Source organism: Aquila chrysaetos, chromosome 13 (genome assembly GCF_900496995.4).
Source record: "Aquila chrysaetos chrysaetos chromosome 13, bAquChr1.4, whole genome shotgun sequence".
NCBI classification, from domain to species: Eukaryota; Metazoa; Chordata; class Aves; order Accipitriformes; family Accipitridae; genus Aquila; species Aquila chrysaetos.
In genome coordinates, this window is record NC_044016.1 from 22520243 (window position 1) to 22537272 (window position 17030).

General features: G+C 38.3%; 1 protein-coding gene across 8 annotated transcripts in view; it reads right to left on the minus strand.

Moving 5' to 3' along the window:
* LTBP1 (latent transforming growth factor beta binding protein 1) overlaps nucleotides 1-17030 on the minus strand; it is a 204459-nt gene that overhangs the window by 93944 nt on the left and 93485 nt on the right. For 7 of the 8 annotated variants that reach the window (XM_030035532.2, XM_030035533.2, XM_030035530.2 and 4 more), the window contains 2 exons: nucleotides 14575-14852; nucleotides 2670-2772 (listed from right to left, as the gene is read on the minus strand). In XM_030035532.2, coding sequence (XP_029891392.1) covers nucleotides 2670-2772; nucleotides 14575-14852 — 381 coding nt within the window. The remainder of the gene's footprint in view (nucleotides 1-2669; nucleotides 2773-14574; nucleotides 14853-17030) is intronic. The other variant, XM_030035535.2, reaches the window with a different exon arrangement.

Genomic DNA, 17030 nt, shown 5'->3' on the forward strand with positions numbered 1-17030 from the left:
TACATGCATACTCTTTTTACCACTGAAATATTCTCGTTATTCTAAAAAAAACCCAACAAAACAAAAACTTGATGAAATATAAATCCTTAAGCAGCCACTCCACACTTTCCTTAAATCTTATTATAAATTTACATTTATCTTTGGAAATTTTTTGCTCTACAAAAGCATGACACTTTAATACTGACATGAGGCTTATTTTGACACCTATGCCCAAAGGACACTTAGGCCTAGATCCAAAACAGATTTGAAAGTTCAAGTTGTGTGCCTAAGTTCAAACCGATCTTCTATAAAACTCTAAGATGCTGTAAGATCACAAATTCCTGCAACACTCTAAATTTATCACCTTAAGTTCTTAGAAATCTGAAAATTCACCATTTGTACTCATGCAGAATTGCCATAAGTCATGGCATGATTGAACAGCATCATGCTTAACTCATTCCTAAATCAAATCTAGACTAAGAAAATACATATACCTCTACCAAAGCTTCCTGACAGATTCAGTGAATGTTCTTGAAGCATACACCTACCAAATCATACTCTTGATATAATGTAGTGGTAGATGACACTGTATTTTAACCTGGAGAAAACGGACAGTGCCCTCATCTCCTCCTCCCTTCTTAAAACACTAGTATACAGTGAGAGCTCCCGAGAAAGATGAGAAATGTATCCCATTATGTCTAGGAGACACAAACCCTTACTTTCCAGGAGTGCTTTAATTGCAAGGACAGGATTATTCCAAGTGGCAACATTCTCTGTCTCCTCTTGAAATCATACAGTTACATTCAAAAACACAATTCCAGATTGAGCCAGAAAGCAGGAGTGAGCATGACTCATACCATAAGTAATTAAGGACACTGGGAAAGAGACCGGGCTCCCAGGACTGTTCCAAGAATTGTTTCTACATTTTACGGGTTAGGGTATCTCCTCATAGGTATAAAATGTAGATTAGAAATTCTTCTGGCAGATAAAGGAACTGTGAATTGTCCCATCTTGAGCAAGTGTACAGCCATTAAACTTTATTATAAAAGGACAATGCTCATCTCATTAGCATTTAAAAGAAATTATTCTTACTCAGTGCTTTGAAAAAAGGGTGGCAGACTTCCCTTCAGGAGAGGTTTTAGGGCGAGTTCAGGCATTTCTCTGTGCCCAGCTAGGAAACATCTGGGGACCAGGATTTTAGACATGGTTTGCCCCAGTGTCCCAATGTTGTCCTTTGTGGGTTCCAGGCTGAGACAACCAGTGTTTTACCTGAACTATGAAGAAGTAGCAAACAGGCTTCCCTTCGAACCAGGCACCAAAAATTTGTATTAGCAGTTCCAACCAGGTTTTGTTTGAAGCACGTTTCAGCCTTTTGTGATTTTTCTCATGTCACACCTACATCCACTAAGCAACATTCCAGATGCCCACATGCTTCTGATGAACAAGACTTTCAGTTGTAGTTAAGTTGTTATTTCTTTGGAGAAAGCTATAAAATCAGTCCACATTTCACAATTCATACACCAATACAGAATGCACATCTCTGTTAGAAACTGTATTTATGTGCTAAAGGATACCAAAGTCTTTTATTAACTATCGCCCTCAAAGACTCCAAGGAGGCTCTCTTTCGAAAGCACATCAGGAGATAAACATACTCCAAAACACAAAATTTAAATGCTTCATAAACTAGCAGATCAGACTGAGTCAGCATAAATTTATATCAGACTCTCCTGTGGAAGGAGGAGTCAGAGAAGTAGGAGTAACAGCAGGTTTTTTGCTGGAATTGTATTTACATCCACATTAAGACTTGCAGACATAAATATGCCTCCAAAAATATCAAATACTGAACACGTTTCCAGTGTTGCTATTGGTACAAGTAACAGAGGCCTAGAAGACCTAGATAAGAATGACTGCAACCCCCTGCACTGTTTTTGGCCCACTAAATGCAGATCCATTCCATCTACAAAACAGAGATCACATGATCTTTTCTCATCTTTCATTTAGTGATGAAAATATGACATGACAGAGAAATATTACTATTCCTGTGCAACAAGAATGTAATTCACAAAAAGTTTAAAAGACTAGTTTCGCCTATCATGCAAATAATTTGAAATTTCTTTCCATTATAATATAATGTCAAATCATAACAAAATGGTGAAGAAAGTCTTTGGCATTGCCTAATTGTGGAGGAAGATATTTCAAAAACATAGCAAAAAAATGTAACTGACAATTTAGAGCCTAGAAAACTTTGGCTCCGAATTTGAAAGTTCATCTGCAGTCCCAAGAGGTCACTGCATTCTCTCCAAGCAGTAACTGGCGCCTCTATAATTTAACAATTCAGTGCAAACTTTTAAAAAAACAAATCCAGCTGGAAGAGGCAAGATGATTCAATGTCATTATCCTTCCTGCATTGAGAAAACACAACAATGCATCACTGACTTAAAGGAGGAGGAAGGGGAAAAAACCCAACAACATTAACTTTGCTGGCTGCACTGAGTGCCTGCATATTGTAACTCTGCTGGCATGCAGAATTCCAGTTTCTGCAACCTGTCCCTAATCAAACCATAACATATTCTTTCTATTATGTTCCTTTTTTCTTTTTTTTTTTTTTCTCCTCAAAAAAGGAAAAATACTACTTGACAGGAAAAAAAGCCATAAAGTGATCCAGAGAATAACAACAAAATAGCACTTACACGGCTTCTTGGGACATTTCTGGCATTTGTTAAAACCCCAGGAAGTACCCACGGTTCCACAGCAGTCTTCTTGCTTGGAAAGGCCAGGAAGTGCTTTACCACACTGGAATAGTCAGGTAAAGAATACTCTAGTTAGTGATACTATATGATGCTCACTTCTAGTACATAGTTCTTTTTCAGTCATCTTGGGTCAACTTCTTGCTGAGACACTGAAGATTCACTGGAGCTCTTAGCTGAACTTAAATAGTGTCTATGCATTGCAATGGCTCTCTACACAGGCATGAGTAAATTAGGTGACATTATTATCTTTCCCTGTGTCAACCTGAAAAGTAGCAGAAAGAAACAGAAGAGAACAGTATGTCATAGGAATGAGTGAGTATATTTCCAAGGTAGTAACTGGCCATCAGCACCTATTCCCTACGTTCTTTGTCATAAAAACATGCTCGTCTACTTTTTCAAAAGCTGTATAAATTATCTCAAATACCTTTCTAATTACTCTGTTAAAGAAAGACAAAAAGTATGACTGTGATTTCTATAGTTATTTCCTATTAAAAAGCCTCAATTTCCTGCCAATGTATGTTTAATGTTTATGACCACTTACTGAAAATTGCTAAGTTATGACAAATTCTGGTGCCCAGATACTGAAGATGGTAACACAGATAAGATGATTGAGGCCAAAGTTAGTGATGTCTGTGTTATTCCAAACAAGTGTCTCTTTCCCCATTGAAATATTAAAATTATCTTGCAATAATTTCTGAGGTCAATATTCCCCCCCCCCCCCCCCGATCAAGAATATACTTACCATGCTTTTTATTAATAAGAATACTAATTTTCAGAAGCTTACAAGGTACTAGTTATGTTCTTGACTTTTGCAATTTTCTTCCATTTTGCATGGTAAAGAAAGCTTAAATGTATTTCTGAGATGCAGACATTAAAAACATACATCTAAACCTGTCAGTTAAGTATAAAATGGAAGTGCATAAAGCACAAGAGAAGTGCACAACAGCTGCACTTAGTAACACTTTCAAAGCAAATGCTGATATAAATAGGCACTGCAGCAAACAATCCAAATGTGCCAAAGTGTGAATCCTCAATACGGAGTGAATAGACCTTCCCTAATCTAACTTTCCCTCCTGACAGCATATAAACCTCTGACCCAAATGCTCACTGCCGCTTAGCTTTCAGCTCAAGATAGCTGGCTCATCCTGTGGCCCAGGCTGTGGCCTTGTGGTTGCTGTCACTTTGGCTGGTAACCCAGTCACTCCGCAGTGGGGATGCATGCTGAATGCACAGGCACTGACAGCTTCCTCCCATCTTTCCAAAGTTTTTCCAGTGTGCTCTTAATCATACTGACACACATGAGTCAATGATGTTTCTGAAGTACAGAGTTACTCTGTGTAGCTTCACAGTGTGACTACTAACAGGATAGCAGGCTACCCCACAATGTCAGGGCTCTGACTCATCAGAGGGTCACCTCTTTGCACGGGGAGGGCTGGCAAGGCATCATCCCAGCCATCTTCTCTGCCCCTTTTTCACAGATACTTCCCAGGTGCCTCCTGAAATATCTCAGCAACAAACTAAAAGCAGCACCAGTTCACCGTTTAAACATCAAACTGTAATCTGCAACCTGCGGCAGCTCAGCACTTGCTGCATGCGAAGCTTAGACGTCTGTCAAGGGATGTGTGAGCAGCCGGGAGCATCCTCTGCCCCAGCGAAAGCCAGCCTCCCTCGTGAAATGGAGCTTTTAGCACCAGGGCAACTTAGCAACGTTGCAGTGCGCCTCTGCACATCACCCCTATATGGGGTAGCACCACTTGGGCTTTGAGCCTCATTTTAGGGTGACACATGAACAGCATAAAGAAGAGTGGCCAAACAGTTTAAAAAAGACTGCTCAGTTATTGTGCAACTTTAGGAGTCTATTTTCACACTACTGTCTGCAGGGGGTCTTGTGACAAATCTTCCCATGTTCCAAGGGGTGAGAAACAGTCCTTGCCTGTATGGTATTTGGCTGTGTTAAAACAGTAAATTATCTAAGCAAGTCCCACCTTTCAGATGCAGGCCCAGGCTTACACTATGTGAACAAGTGTCTTTCAGTCTGTCTTGCACTCCCCTGGCTGGGGCACTGGCAGGATTAGTACGAGATTGACCATTCCTGATTGGTCAGTCCAGAGTCCACTGAGTTCTGTTTCCAGAAGCAACTCTTGGCCTGGCACTTCACAAAGGCCATAAAGATGCACAAAGAGGGAATTCTGCACAACTCCCTCTGCTGCAGCAGCTCAGCTGTTTTCAAAACTGGAATCAGCTCTTTCAACTGCCTCTAGCTAGATGATATACAGATCTTGCTGGAGTTCCCAGAAGCTCAAAAATCTTTCAACTAGAGAGTACATATGTCTCCTCCAAGTGGTTGCCCTAAAACCTTAGAGAATTCATGTTACGTCTTCACACAACGCTGGTTTCTCAACCCGCATCCCAGGTGAACATGCTCTGGGAAGGACCATTTTACTTTATAATCACAGCTATTCAGTTTTACTTTATAATTACAGCTGCTCAATTCCTTTCCTAGAGCTGGGACTGCTTCTTCAAAGACAGAGAAGCCACTTACTAAAGTTGCTTACTGTGGCTGTTGTGGAGAGTCAGTTAAACCAATGTGCACTCGACTCTTCTCCCTGCCTTGTGCCTCAGTTTTACTACTCTCCTCTCTCCAAAAAGAATTGAGAGGAATCAAGGCTGGTGCTGCACCTCCCCTTATGATCTCAGAAATGGAGCATTTGGGCAGCGAGGCCACATTACCTAACACCCAGTGTTCCTCTGCAAGGTCACAAGTCTCAAGGACACATCCCAGCAGCTCGTGTGTGTCAAGGCAAGACTCCACTAATGTGAGAGCCAACATGCCATCATGAACTGGCTCTTTTTTTTTTTTTCCCCCAGAATAGGTGTCATTTAACAGTAGTAAATTAAAAGCATATAAAACAAAAAAGAAGAAAAAAAAAAAAAAAAGGAGGAGGAAGATGGACTAAAGCCCACTTTTAGTTTAGGTGTGGTGCTACAGCATTTGCACTCTACTGAAAATCATGATCTCTGTGGTCATAACTTTTTCAAATTTCCATATAAAAGCCATGAGCAAAAATACGGATGCCAAGTCTGAGTCATCTGGCAACTGTGGTTTGTAGTCCTGTCAGTAAAAACTGGCAATGATTAAAGCTGCTGCTCCCACTGCCTCTATGGTGAATTAAAGCTTGAAGAATCAATGATAATTTGGTTAATGTCCAGATCATTGTAGAAACTGGCCAGTGAGGAAAAGCAACTGCCACATGGGGCTTCTAGTGGTGTAAGATCTGTGTAATTTTGGAGCTATGTATCAGAAAATATGACTGCTCTGCAAAGTCCTAAGCCAAGCAGAAACAGAGTTCTTCTATGGCTAATAAACCTTGATTTCTCTGATCATCTAATAGTGCTTCAGATAGTTTCAACACTCATGGCACTGCACAAACTGTTTCCTAGCCAGCTACAGTTTCTTAAGATGCTCCTCCCTTTCACAAACCCTAAGCATCAATGAACCGAAGCTCTGTTTCTACAGGTCTCAAAAACTTTTAGGTAATTTCTATCCACTTCAAAAGTCTTACCCACTTCCTACTACTGAGAAGAACTCATTAGTTCTTCAGACAGTCTGTTCCAGTCTCTGAGTCACAAGTGACTGGAAAAGTCACTTGGGGGAATCCATAACTATTTTTAGTTTGTCTCACCATTCAACGCAACTCCAACACATAACTATGAGCCTAAAATAAGCAGGGAAGCTAAACACAAGCATACAGCTTGCACTGTGCATGAAGATGATGCCATTCCCTAAGCTTAGGTTTACACTTTTCTATCCATCATCCACACACATTTTAAACTAATCTAGCCTGTATTCCTGAGGGCTTCTGGAAAAGAGAACAGATTTTCATGAATGATACCTCTGTCACAAGCTTACGATTTGGAGATAATTCTTACTGGTTCAGAAGGCAAAGAAGTCATGAAGGATTGGTATAAAGAGCTCAACTGTGCTGAAAGAGGCTCAGCAGTAGCAGCAGTATGAGGCACACATGGTACTGCTATAAAACAAAGTTCTTCCTGGGTAAAGCACTCACAGACACTGAAAGTATTGTTTCGAATCCACATATTTTTCCCCATGCGTGCCTGGGCTTCTATGCCAATATTTTATATAACTGAAGGAAGTACTGAATATTCCCACTGGTAGACTGAAATTCTGGCTGACCCTGTGCTGGTGCACAAAGGCTACCCCAAGCCACATCACCTCTTTGTTCCTCTGTCCAGACTCCAGCCTCTGCCCCATCTCCACAGTCTTGGAGCGCTAACAGTACTTGAGTTGTGCACTGCCACCAGGATTTCATGTGTTTTCCAATGCCAGGGAAAAGAAAGCATTATATCCTTGAAATCTCTCTGCTAGGGCAGTAGAAGGAATTTATTCAGCTCCCTGTAAAGTGCAGTAGAGAGCCCAGTCTGGCAATTAGTCTCAGGGCAACTGCAGAGGATTCCAGCCCAGGGACCACGTTTCCTGGGACTCCCACTCCTGCGTGACCCATCTACAAATCCCTGTCCTGAGCTGTTAGTTAAAACCACAATACAGGCATAAATAAAGGAGTGTCACATGATTAAATATGATTGAAATTGATAGGTGCTTTGCCTGAGTTAATAGCTAATGACTCTGGGATTCAGCTCAAAAGACTGCATTTCACATAGCACAATAGCAGAAGTGAATGGATACACTGTTTAACTTTCTGTAAACTATTCAACAGGCACAGATCTTGGATTGTTGCTTCTTTTTTTTTTCCTATAGGCATGACAAACAGTAAGAAACCTCAAACTTAATAAACCATATTACTGAAACAATTAACAAACACACTTAATTAGCTTACTGACCAGCTGAATGACAGGTTGTTACAAATGAAGAGTATTATCCCATGTAGCACTGGCTCACTAACAGGCATTGTCTCATAAGCAGAGGAGAGAAACTTAAATACTTCCAGACTTTCTAAAAGAACTGGTAAAGAATTTGTTTTGGCTTAAGCAGAACATTCTTCACAGGCAAGAAAAATTATCCAGCTTTTGTCTATTTGAGTAATTAAAACAATGTTTGGTGTTTTTGGTATCCGATACATCTTTAATCTTCTGATATTTCAGGGTATTGATCTTGCAAAGAATCTATTGCGAATGAAACATTAATCCTGGAAATGAATCCACACTGATTTCTGACAGTCTGTTTGTTTAAAAACTTCAGAAGCCAAACCATGAGCTTCAAGGAATTCCAGACAGTTATTTTATTTTATGAGATGGTATTTTTAAGACTATTCTAAAGAAAAAAAAAAGTTTTAAAAGTGCTCTAAGAGAAAAAGTACCAGTATGAAGCACAGAATTTTACTTGTATCATTTTTCCTGCCTAAAGAATACAAATAGGGAAGTACATTTCATACAGCTGTCAAAAATTGAAAATACCCAAAATTTACCTCCATAGGAAATGTTCTGTTAAATCTGAAGTTCAACAGGGATATTTATACAGTTCAATGAATAACTTCAAGTGGCACATTACTACCGTCATTGCCTCCAGACTACATGCACTACAATCATATTCCATACAGTAGTATCAACACGTTAGGTTATGCATTAAGAGCTATCAACATATTTTGCTGCTCTGATTTCTTACTCAAAAACTTTGATGCCTTTGTTTACTATTTCCCATCATGAAAAACTCATCAGTGATCTAAGCCTAGTTCCTAAAATCTTTATGTATATTCTCAACATTAAGTACCTGATCAGTGTATGCCCTTGTCTGAATCAAGTTAAGTAATTGCTTAATGAGTTGCAGTCAGAATCTTTATCATGGTACGATGTTAACAACTTCTGACCTTTTCCAGCTGCCACCTATCACTTGGCTCATTTTGTATTCTACCAAGTCTGACAGCAGAGAAGGGTGTTGCTCAAACCAAAACATTTCCTATAAAAGACATTACTGAAACACAGTATTAAATAAACTGTTTCCATAGAAATTTATCCCACTAAAGATGCTGATAACCTAACATCTGTTTATCAGACATACTTGTTATTTATCAGAACTAAGCAGCATTTGAAACACATTTGAATGCATGTTTTGATTGCACTGAAAAATGGAGAGCCCTTAAAATTTTCAATAGTCTTTACTAGTATTCACCATTAATGTTATTTAGCTTAATTTATTAAAACCCAAAACTATCAAAATATGCTTCTATTGTCTACTATAGTTGGTATATTTTGTTATTCTTTAGTATGGTTTTCCAAAGTATTATCATAATACACCAAATTTCACTTCACAGTACCAGAACAACTCTAGTTCAGGCATCCTTCTCAACAGAGCTGTAACAAGTACAGACCTTTTCTTCAACACCTTTCAAAGTACTTTGCAAGGGAAGCACAAAGCATCATTCAGCAAAAAACTGACAAATAAGGAGTGGAACATATCCCCTGAACACCACAACCTGGAACTGACCCAAATTCAAAACACCCCAACAAAAATGGGGGGTCAGAAGACAGCATTTTTGAAATTCTTTCAGTGATCATTTTAGAGAGCAGTCCAGTTCCTCTCAGCAATTACACCAGCACAACTGTGGGACAGTAAGGAGGAATGAACAAGCATGGGCAGACATGACTTCTTAGCCAGCTTCTCTTCTGGACTTTTTGGCATGTGTTGCCTTCAGCCAGGTAAGCAACTTCAATATCTGTCTCTCTTTAGACTAACAACTCTTTTTTATTCTGTTTTTAGATTATAGATGCCAAGATCACCAGAAGTCTCCTTCAGTAAAACTGATACTCAAAAATATCTGCTGAAGAGAAGAGTATTACTTGTGAATCTAGTCAGAAAGAGCCTGCTTTAGAGAAATTTGGAAATACCAGCTTCTCCAATTTCTTGCTGCTTTGCAAAAAATGCCTCCTCCTTTACAGTTAAGCAAAAAAGAGACCAATCAATTCTGAGAAGACTTTTTTAGCCAAAATACTGAAATGCAGTAACCATAGGAAAACACATGAATATACTCAGTAGACACTTCAAAGTGATCTTAAGGGAGGGAAAAAAAAGCGGTGCTTAATTTATCTTTATATGAATTTGACAGATAGTAGACATCTGCATTCTTTTCTCGATTTAAATGCAAAGTAATCATACACAAAATTAACAGGACTCGAGATTACCAACATAATCTTTACTAGGTGCACCACTGACACTGTAGAAGTATTTTGGGAAATAACAAGATATTCTGTGCCATAATAAAGGCATTTTTATTAGAATTAAAATGAAAAGCAGCTGAAGAGGAGGAATTAAAGAAGAGAAACATAATCTTCCTTATTTGTTTGATTTTTAAATAGGACTTGGAGAATCGGTGGTCCGAGATGACTGACTCCTTGGATTTCAGAAACACAGGACTACATGGCTATAAAGAACCATGCAGGACACCCTGTCCCGTCTCCAGCTTTTGAAAGCACTGTAACATACACTGCTCTCCAGAAATTTACTGTTTTCCATCTTAAGTGGGATTTTTGTCCTACTGCTTCCATTGTATCTGTTTCCCAACTTCGAGTCTCTGTTTTCTCGACATTATTTTCTACAAAATAAGGTGCAAGTTTAGGTAAAGGTTTGTTTCCTATATTTTTATCACAACAATAAGTTTCTGGCCTCCATCTTAATTGTTAGTTTATGATATACCCTGCAAAAATTTTTTTGATACTAGGAGAGCATTTGATGAACCACAACTTTTGTATGCAACATATCATAGTAAGCTATCAAGTAACATTGTAAGCTATCCTGGAGCAATCATTGTTAACATCTCCCTAAGGAGAAATAATTGCTAACTGTTCCACTTAGAGAAGAGAGGCAGCCAGGAAAAGTGAATTGACAAGTTGAAGAGAGAACCATCCAGAACACTATTTGCTTCCTATATTACTTTTTAAAAATTGAAATATCAGTATTACTTTTATAGTTGCTCTTTCTACTTTATTTCCAAATGCTGAGGGCACTTCAGGAAACAGTCACAATTAAGCAACACATACATACATGTGTACATGTATTTATGAAAACATACATCCATCTTTATCTATCTTAATTAAACTAGGAAATGTCATTCCTCTAGCCCTTCTCTCTCTCCTCCTGTCCTTCTAAGCCTGTAGACTGACATCTTTTCACACATCTTTTACTACCCTTTTCTCATGGTTGCTGCCTTTGTTTATAGTCACAGTACTACAGACAACTAAGGGAATAGGAAGTCTAGAAGAATTTCTATGTTGTTAATTAGGAGTGATAGGAGGCCTGAGAATATGACCAGATTCTTCAGCTCTCTGTATCATAATGTCCTCCAAGCTGGAGTTCAGGGTGGCTCCAGCTGGTAACTTTAACAGTATGTGCTCTCATGGAAATACACTGCAGAAAATAGGCCCTGGATGTCTAGGGATTTGAATATAGCAACTATCCTACTGTTTTTGCAGGACTACTGTTTTTGAATGAGATACATTAAAGGAATTTAACTAAGGTGGGGTGAGGAAGCATGTGTTGGGAGATGAAAAATATTCCACAGAAGGCTCTAACAAAAACAAAGCATTAAAATCAGAAGACCTGTAACTGAAGACCAGCTGAAATTCAAGGAAGAAGGAGAGAACAAGAGATGGAGAGAAACACAGAATGGTAGAGGTTACATTCACAAAAAAACACAGTAGAGATTCCGATAGTTTTTATCCTGTGCTTTTAGCCTGGACCAAAAGAAAGTTCAGCAAAGGCTTTAACTTGGTTGATTTGCCTAGAAGAGGCCACACACATATCATTCCATCAATCTGCTCTATAGACAGTAAAGTCACCTCTGATCCTAGGATATTTAATAAAACATTTCTGAAGCCAAATATACAACCCACCCTGCAAAAAAATGTACAAACACTGATGATTGTTGAAAAAAGTATGGATATCAAAACTATCCAGCATCAACTCCAGAAAGGACTTGTAACACATTGCTACTAATAGGGAAAGCTCAGTTTAGCATCTCATCTGAACAAATAGAGAACCCTCGTATTTAGCAAAGCAAATATCAAAGAAACAGAAAACCAAATTCTTTCAGAATAGATCTATTCAGGAGTTAAAAAAAAAAAAAAAAAAGAGTGTCTTTCCCAGTTCAAGGTCTATTTAACATACAAATAAATAATATGCATTGCCTGACTGGAGGAAAAATATTAACATTTTGGGTTCAAATTTGAAAGGTGAATGAGTCATTTAACTCTATATTTATGGCAAGGTCTTAAATGAATGCTCTACAAAATGCTACGCTACAACTCCAATTCTTAACTGAACCATTATACTAAATACCAAAAGGCCTCTGAAATCCTTACTATGCTCTTCTCCAAGACTGACACTGAAAGGATCAATGGAATTTGTAAAAAATGAGAACATGCATTATTCTAAACTAGGAGGGCCTACCCTTTCTTGAGAGTACTACAAAGACCATTTTTCCAGGGGAATACTGAAAAAAAACCATTATAAAAATTGGAGACTAAGTATTTAGTAGGATTCCAAGTCAGGCATGAGGGCAACACAAGCATATTTTCCCTTTTCTCCCCCTTTAAAAGAAACACATTACTGTCTTCCAGTGAGTGATGAGTAAGCTTTAGTTTTAAAACCATTGTAATGTGAGGGGCATGCACAGGACACTGAAAGTTTTGGCTATGTCATTCAAAATACCTCACTCATGCATGTGGCAGAAAGAACAGACAGCAAATTGATCAAGCATAAGAGGTAAGAGATAAAAGATGCAGCACCCAGTGCCAAGTCTAAGACTGAGGAGGGAATTTTGTCTTCCCCTATATGAGTGCAAATAGAAATACAAATAAATAAGAAGAAACCATTATTTATCATAATTATTTCCAGAATTTTATGTTTGTATATTATAACACCATGTTTGTTAGATCTCTCATTCTTAGGAAATACAGAAAAATGGCTGTTTGGCACAGGCCCTGCTTCATTTTGTCATGTAAAATCCATGAACTTTCATTTGAACATGTCCTTCAACACTTCTCAAAGAACAAACTCAAGGTTTTACTATTCCTGAAACAGACAGGCACGAAGAGCTCATCAGTATAAATTAACTCTGTGGATCCCAAATCAAGCATTCAACAGTTAGTGAGTACCAGCCTTTAACGTTCCATATGCAAACTTAACTCTGGTCTTCTAGAAATGTTTTTGGGGCATGATGACATTTAAATTTACTTCTTCCATTGCATTTCCAGAATTAATTATTTTTAAACACCCTCATGTGATGGCCTAGGATGAAGAGGTTTTGGGATCTCTACTTCCACAGCAACTTCTGAAACTAGAGTTAATTAGGTCACCACTAGGAATGCTACAATACTCTGCAGAAGCCAGTCACTGAAAGGAAGAGAGAAAAATATTTTGCAGGAAAAAAGTCAGGTTTTTTTTGCTGGCAGAGGGTGATTGAGACTAAGGAACTGTGATTTCAGTTTTAGGTTCCAGAAGGTAACTACTATCACTACCTTGGGATCTGTCACTGACATTACCCTCACCCTGCTTCTGACTGCATCCTGCTTCTGCTCCTGTCTGTTCCCCATCACTGATGCTCTCCAAAGCTCCTTGCCCCTCTGTGAGTGAGGTCTCTTCCTTTTTTGGGGGGGCAGGTTGGGGGGGGGGGGTGCTGCCTGGGAGCTCTGAGAAAATTTCCTTGCTCTCAGTTTTAATGCTTGGCATCACAGCATTCACTGACAGCTAAACACTTGTAAAGGACATTTTGCTCCAGTCCTGCATTTCAGGGATGATGGATGCTGTCCCTTTGAGGGGAAGGCAGACTATGCTCTGTGCAGGTGAACTCTTTGGAGAATTTTGCTGCCAACATCTAACAAATGTTTGTGGAATATATTAGAAATAGATATATTTTTAGATGTTTGAAAATTGGCTAACTTTCAGTGCATGTTACTGGAAAGACCAAAACCAGTGACCTTTCATTCTCTAACATCAGCCCTCAAAATAAGTGAGTGATTTTTCTGAAACCTCCCACAAAATTTCAGCCTGAGGCATGCCTTCTGCTTAAAAAATATTGATCTGAAAAGTTAAATTTCAGCAAGGTGATAAGCAATAAATAACAGGGTCTTACTAATGTTTTTACAATCTCTTCACACATGCTTTTTTTGGTGCCTCTATATATTTACATATATATATAAATATGCAAAAATGTTAACACTGCGCTGCTTATTAAAGTGCTGTCAAGACCTGAAAGAAGATATGCAATTTTGAATACTCACGTAAAAACTGATGTGAACATATCATTTTAAACTGATCTAAGGTTTTAATGCTCTAGCAAACACTCAGTTGGCTTTCATGATTTTTCTACCCTATTCAATAGTCACATTTCAACAAATTCAAAACATTAGTAAAACATATGAAGTTGTTGAATAGGAATTTCAGTGAAAACTGCAACTCCTTGAAAAACACTGGCTGTTGAGATATACATGCAAAAAGACTCACTAAACTCAAAGACAGTACAAGCTGTTGAAGATGGTGTAACCTTAGCTGTTCAATCAGGAGAGAGAGAACTAGGATTTAAGTCATGTTTTTTTATTTGGAGAAATAGCTTATAAATGGAGAAGTTATGGCTAGAACAACTGAGATCAGAATGTCAGGGATCCAAGTCCACAGAAAATAAAGACATTAGCTTGAAGGAGAAGGAGGTTCAGAAAAATGTTATTTTGTAAAAATTTTACTTTCTTCAAGTAATTTTCTTTCAGAAAAGAATGTCAAATGTGTCCTTTCCAGGCGACTGGTGAAATTTTTTTTTCATTGTTTTGTAATATTGTTTTAAAGCTACCTGTCTCAAAAGCCTTAGCAAACATTTCTTACCTGTGTCCCAATAGTCTCCTGGAAGCAGCGCCCAAGCTGAGTTTTAACTGAAACAGGAAACATATGAGGAATGGGTTGTTGATTTGTGTAAGTAGTATGTCCTTTCTGGGTCTTCTGATACGGAAGACCTTGGTAAGAGACCTGTGGATGTACTGGCTGAGGTACTTTCGCTTTTTGTCCTGTTGATGTGCTGTCAATTCTTGAAACTTGATGGATCTGAACTGAGGCTTCAGGGGGATGTTTCACATGGATATTCACTATGTTAGGAGGGAACTTCACTAAAATAATTGAAGGAAAAACACATAAGAAAAATTGGTAATATGTCAAAAAAGGCACCACTAAGATTTCTTTTTTGTACATTAGAATTTTTACAGAGTGCCTTAAAGTGACTGAAATAAAAATGAAGCCCAGATTTGGGGGTTAGAGGGAAGGCTGAAAGAATGCATAGAGTCTCATTAACAAAGCAAGAAAATGAAAACTCTTCACACCGGAAGGAATGACATTATAGGACTGTAAAGACTGCTACATAAACATGGATGTCCAAATTGGCTGGTGTGACATTAATATTTGTGGTCATACTGTGTAATAAGAATCCCAAGGTTCCAGAATTCAAACTCTAATGGATTATATTTGGATATATAGTAAGCTTTATTTTCTTTTTCAGATCGATCATCTTTCTCTGGAACACAGAAAAAGCTTCAGATTTCATCCCTTCACCTTTATATACCTGCCAAGTCCCAAGTTTGCCCCTGCAAGAGTTGCCAGCATCTCAACCATCTAAAATCACCACTCCCTTCACTGAACTTTGAATTCAGGATTTGGCAGATAAAGAGGGAGGAAATGTTTTTCAGATACTTGCATTTCTAAATACAGTTGTAGTTTTAAGTCTGGGTATATAGACTGAGACCCTCCAGTCAACGTAATGTGCACAGAAACACAAAATGCCCTTTAAACACGTAACTCAAATTACTGGGGGTGGGGGGTACAGGTGGGCAGGGAGGAGAGGTGTGTGAAAAGTTTTATAGTTTGTAAGCTGCATAGCAAAGTTATTTACTGGGTCTGACTGGGTCTCTCTTGTCAGCAAGTACTGCATAGACTACTCGAGGCCAACCAATCCATTAGATGCAACACTCCTTCCAAACACCAAGAACCAACAAATACCATTTGACATACTTTCTCTATAATGCATCCTGGATTGTTGAGTCTTCTGAATTGTCTCCTTGCCTCCAGGAGACCAGACTGTTCTTTGGAACTTGATTAGGCATTTTCAGTTCTTATTTACAAATTTCAACCTCACAGATCCACTTCCCAGGAAGCATATTTCATTTATTTTAGCTGTTTTAAAATTCTATTATTTTGTAGAAATTGCTTTTGGTTTTTCACATTATTTTCATTTCTCTAGGCACATTTGCAGTATTAATTGGTCTCATATATGAATTCCTTAAAAGAAACAAATTTATTTTTACTCTGCCCTGCATTGTTTCATTTATGAAAACTTTCAACATATTGCAGACAGAAACATCAGGAACAAGGTAGTAGAAAGTCAGCAAAATACAGCTGCAGGGCCTTAATGGCTCTTCAGATCTTGCCTGTAGCAGAAAACAACCTTCAGGCAAAATTTATACTACATGAGTTCTGCTATAGGTAAACCCACAAGGAAAAGATTCAGTGTTAAAAGGAGAAGGAGCAAGGCCCTTCTTAGGCTCTTAGACTGGTTTTGCAGGGCAAGACAAGACAGCATAGTCTGGCTGTGAAAAGCACAAAACTCACCCCGGACTTACTATCATGAATTTTTATGTATGAAGAGGGATCCCTTCAACTAGCTTCTCCAGCTGATAAATCTAAAAAATATATTAGCCCTCAAAAGAAATCACTGAATAATGCTCTGCTTTAACATAGCAATCCACCTAGAGATGTTCAGATGCTGAAAACATCAAATTTAGGCTGGTTCCTCCCACGTACTATTATTACCACAATCCTCTCCAGGTCTTGGATCATTGCCTAGATGTGCTGATTAATTTTTATTTCTGTCAGCCATTTCAGGATGAATTGTTTTATTCTTTCCTTGAAAGAAATGAAACATTCCTCTCTCCACAATCCAACATCCGCATTTTGGCATGGAAAGAAAAGAAAAGGCATTACGACTGCTGATGGTTCTGATGATTACTTGAGGGTCAGGAAAAAAAATTTCAAGAGGTCAGACTCTTTAGCAATGAGAAACCTATTGTGTGTTTTAAGATAGCAACTCTAAATCTGAAAAAAAACTGTCTTAAAAAAAATTTTTTTAATGGTCCAACATGTTGTCTAAAATAATTTGATCTAGAAATAAATAGTCCCAGAAATAAATTGCTGCTCTGCTAAATGTTTAGGTAATTATATTATCTTATTCTCTCACTCCTTCCCCCTGCCTCCCCCCCTGCCTTTTTTTTTTTTTTTTTTTTTGAGTCAGAAAAGCT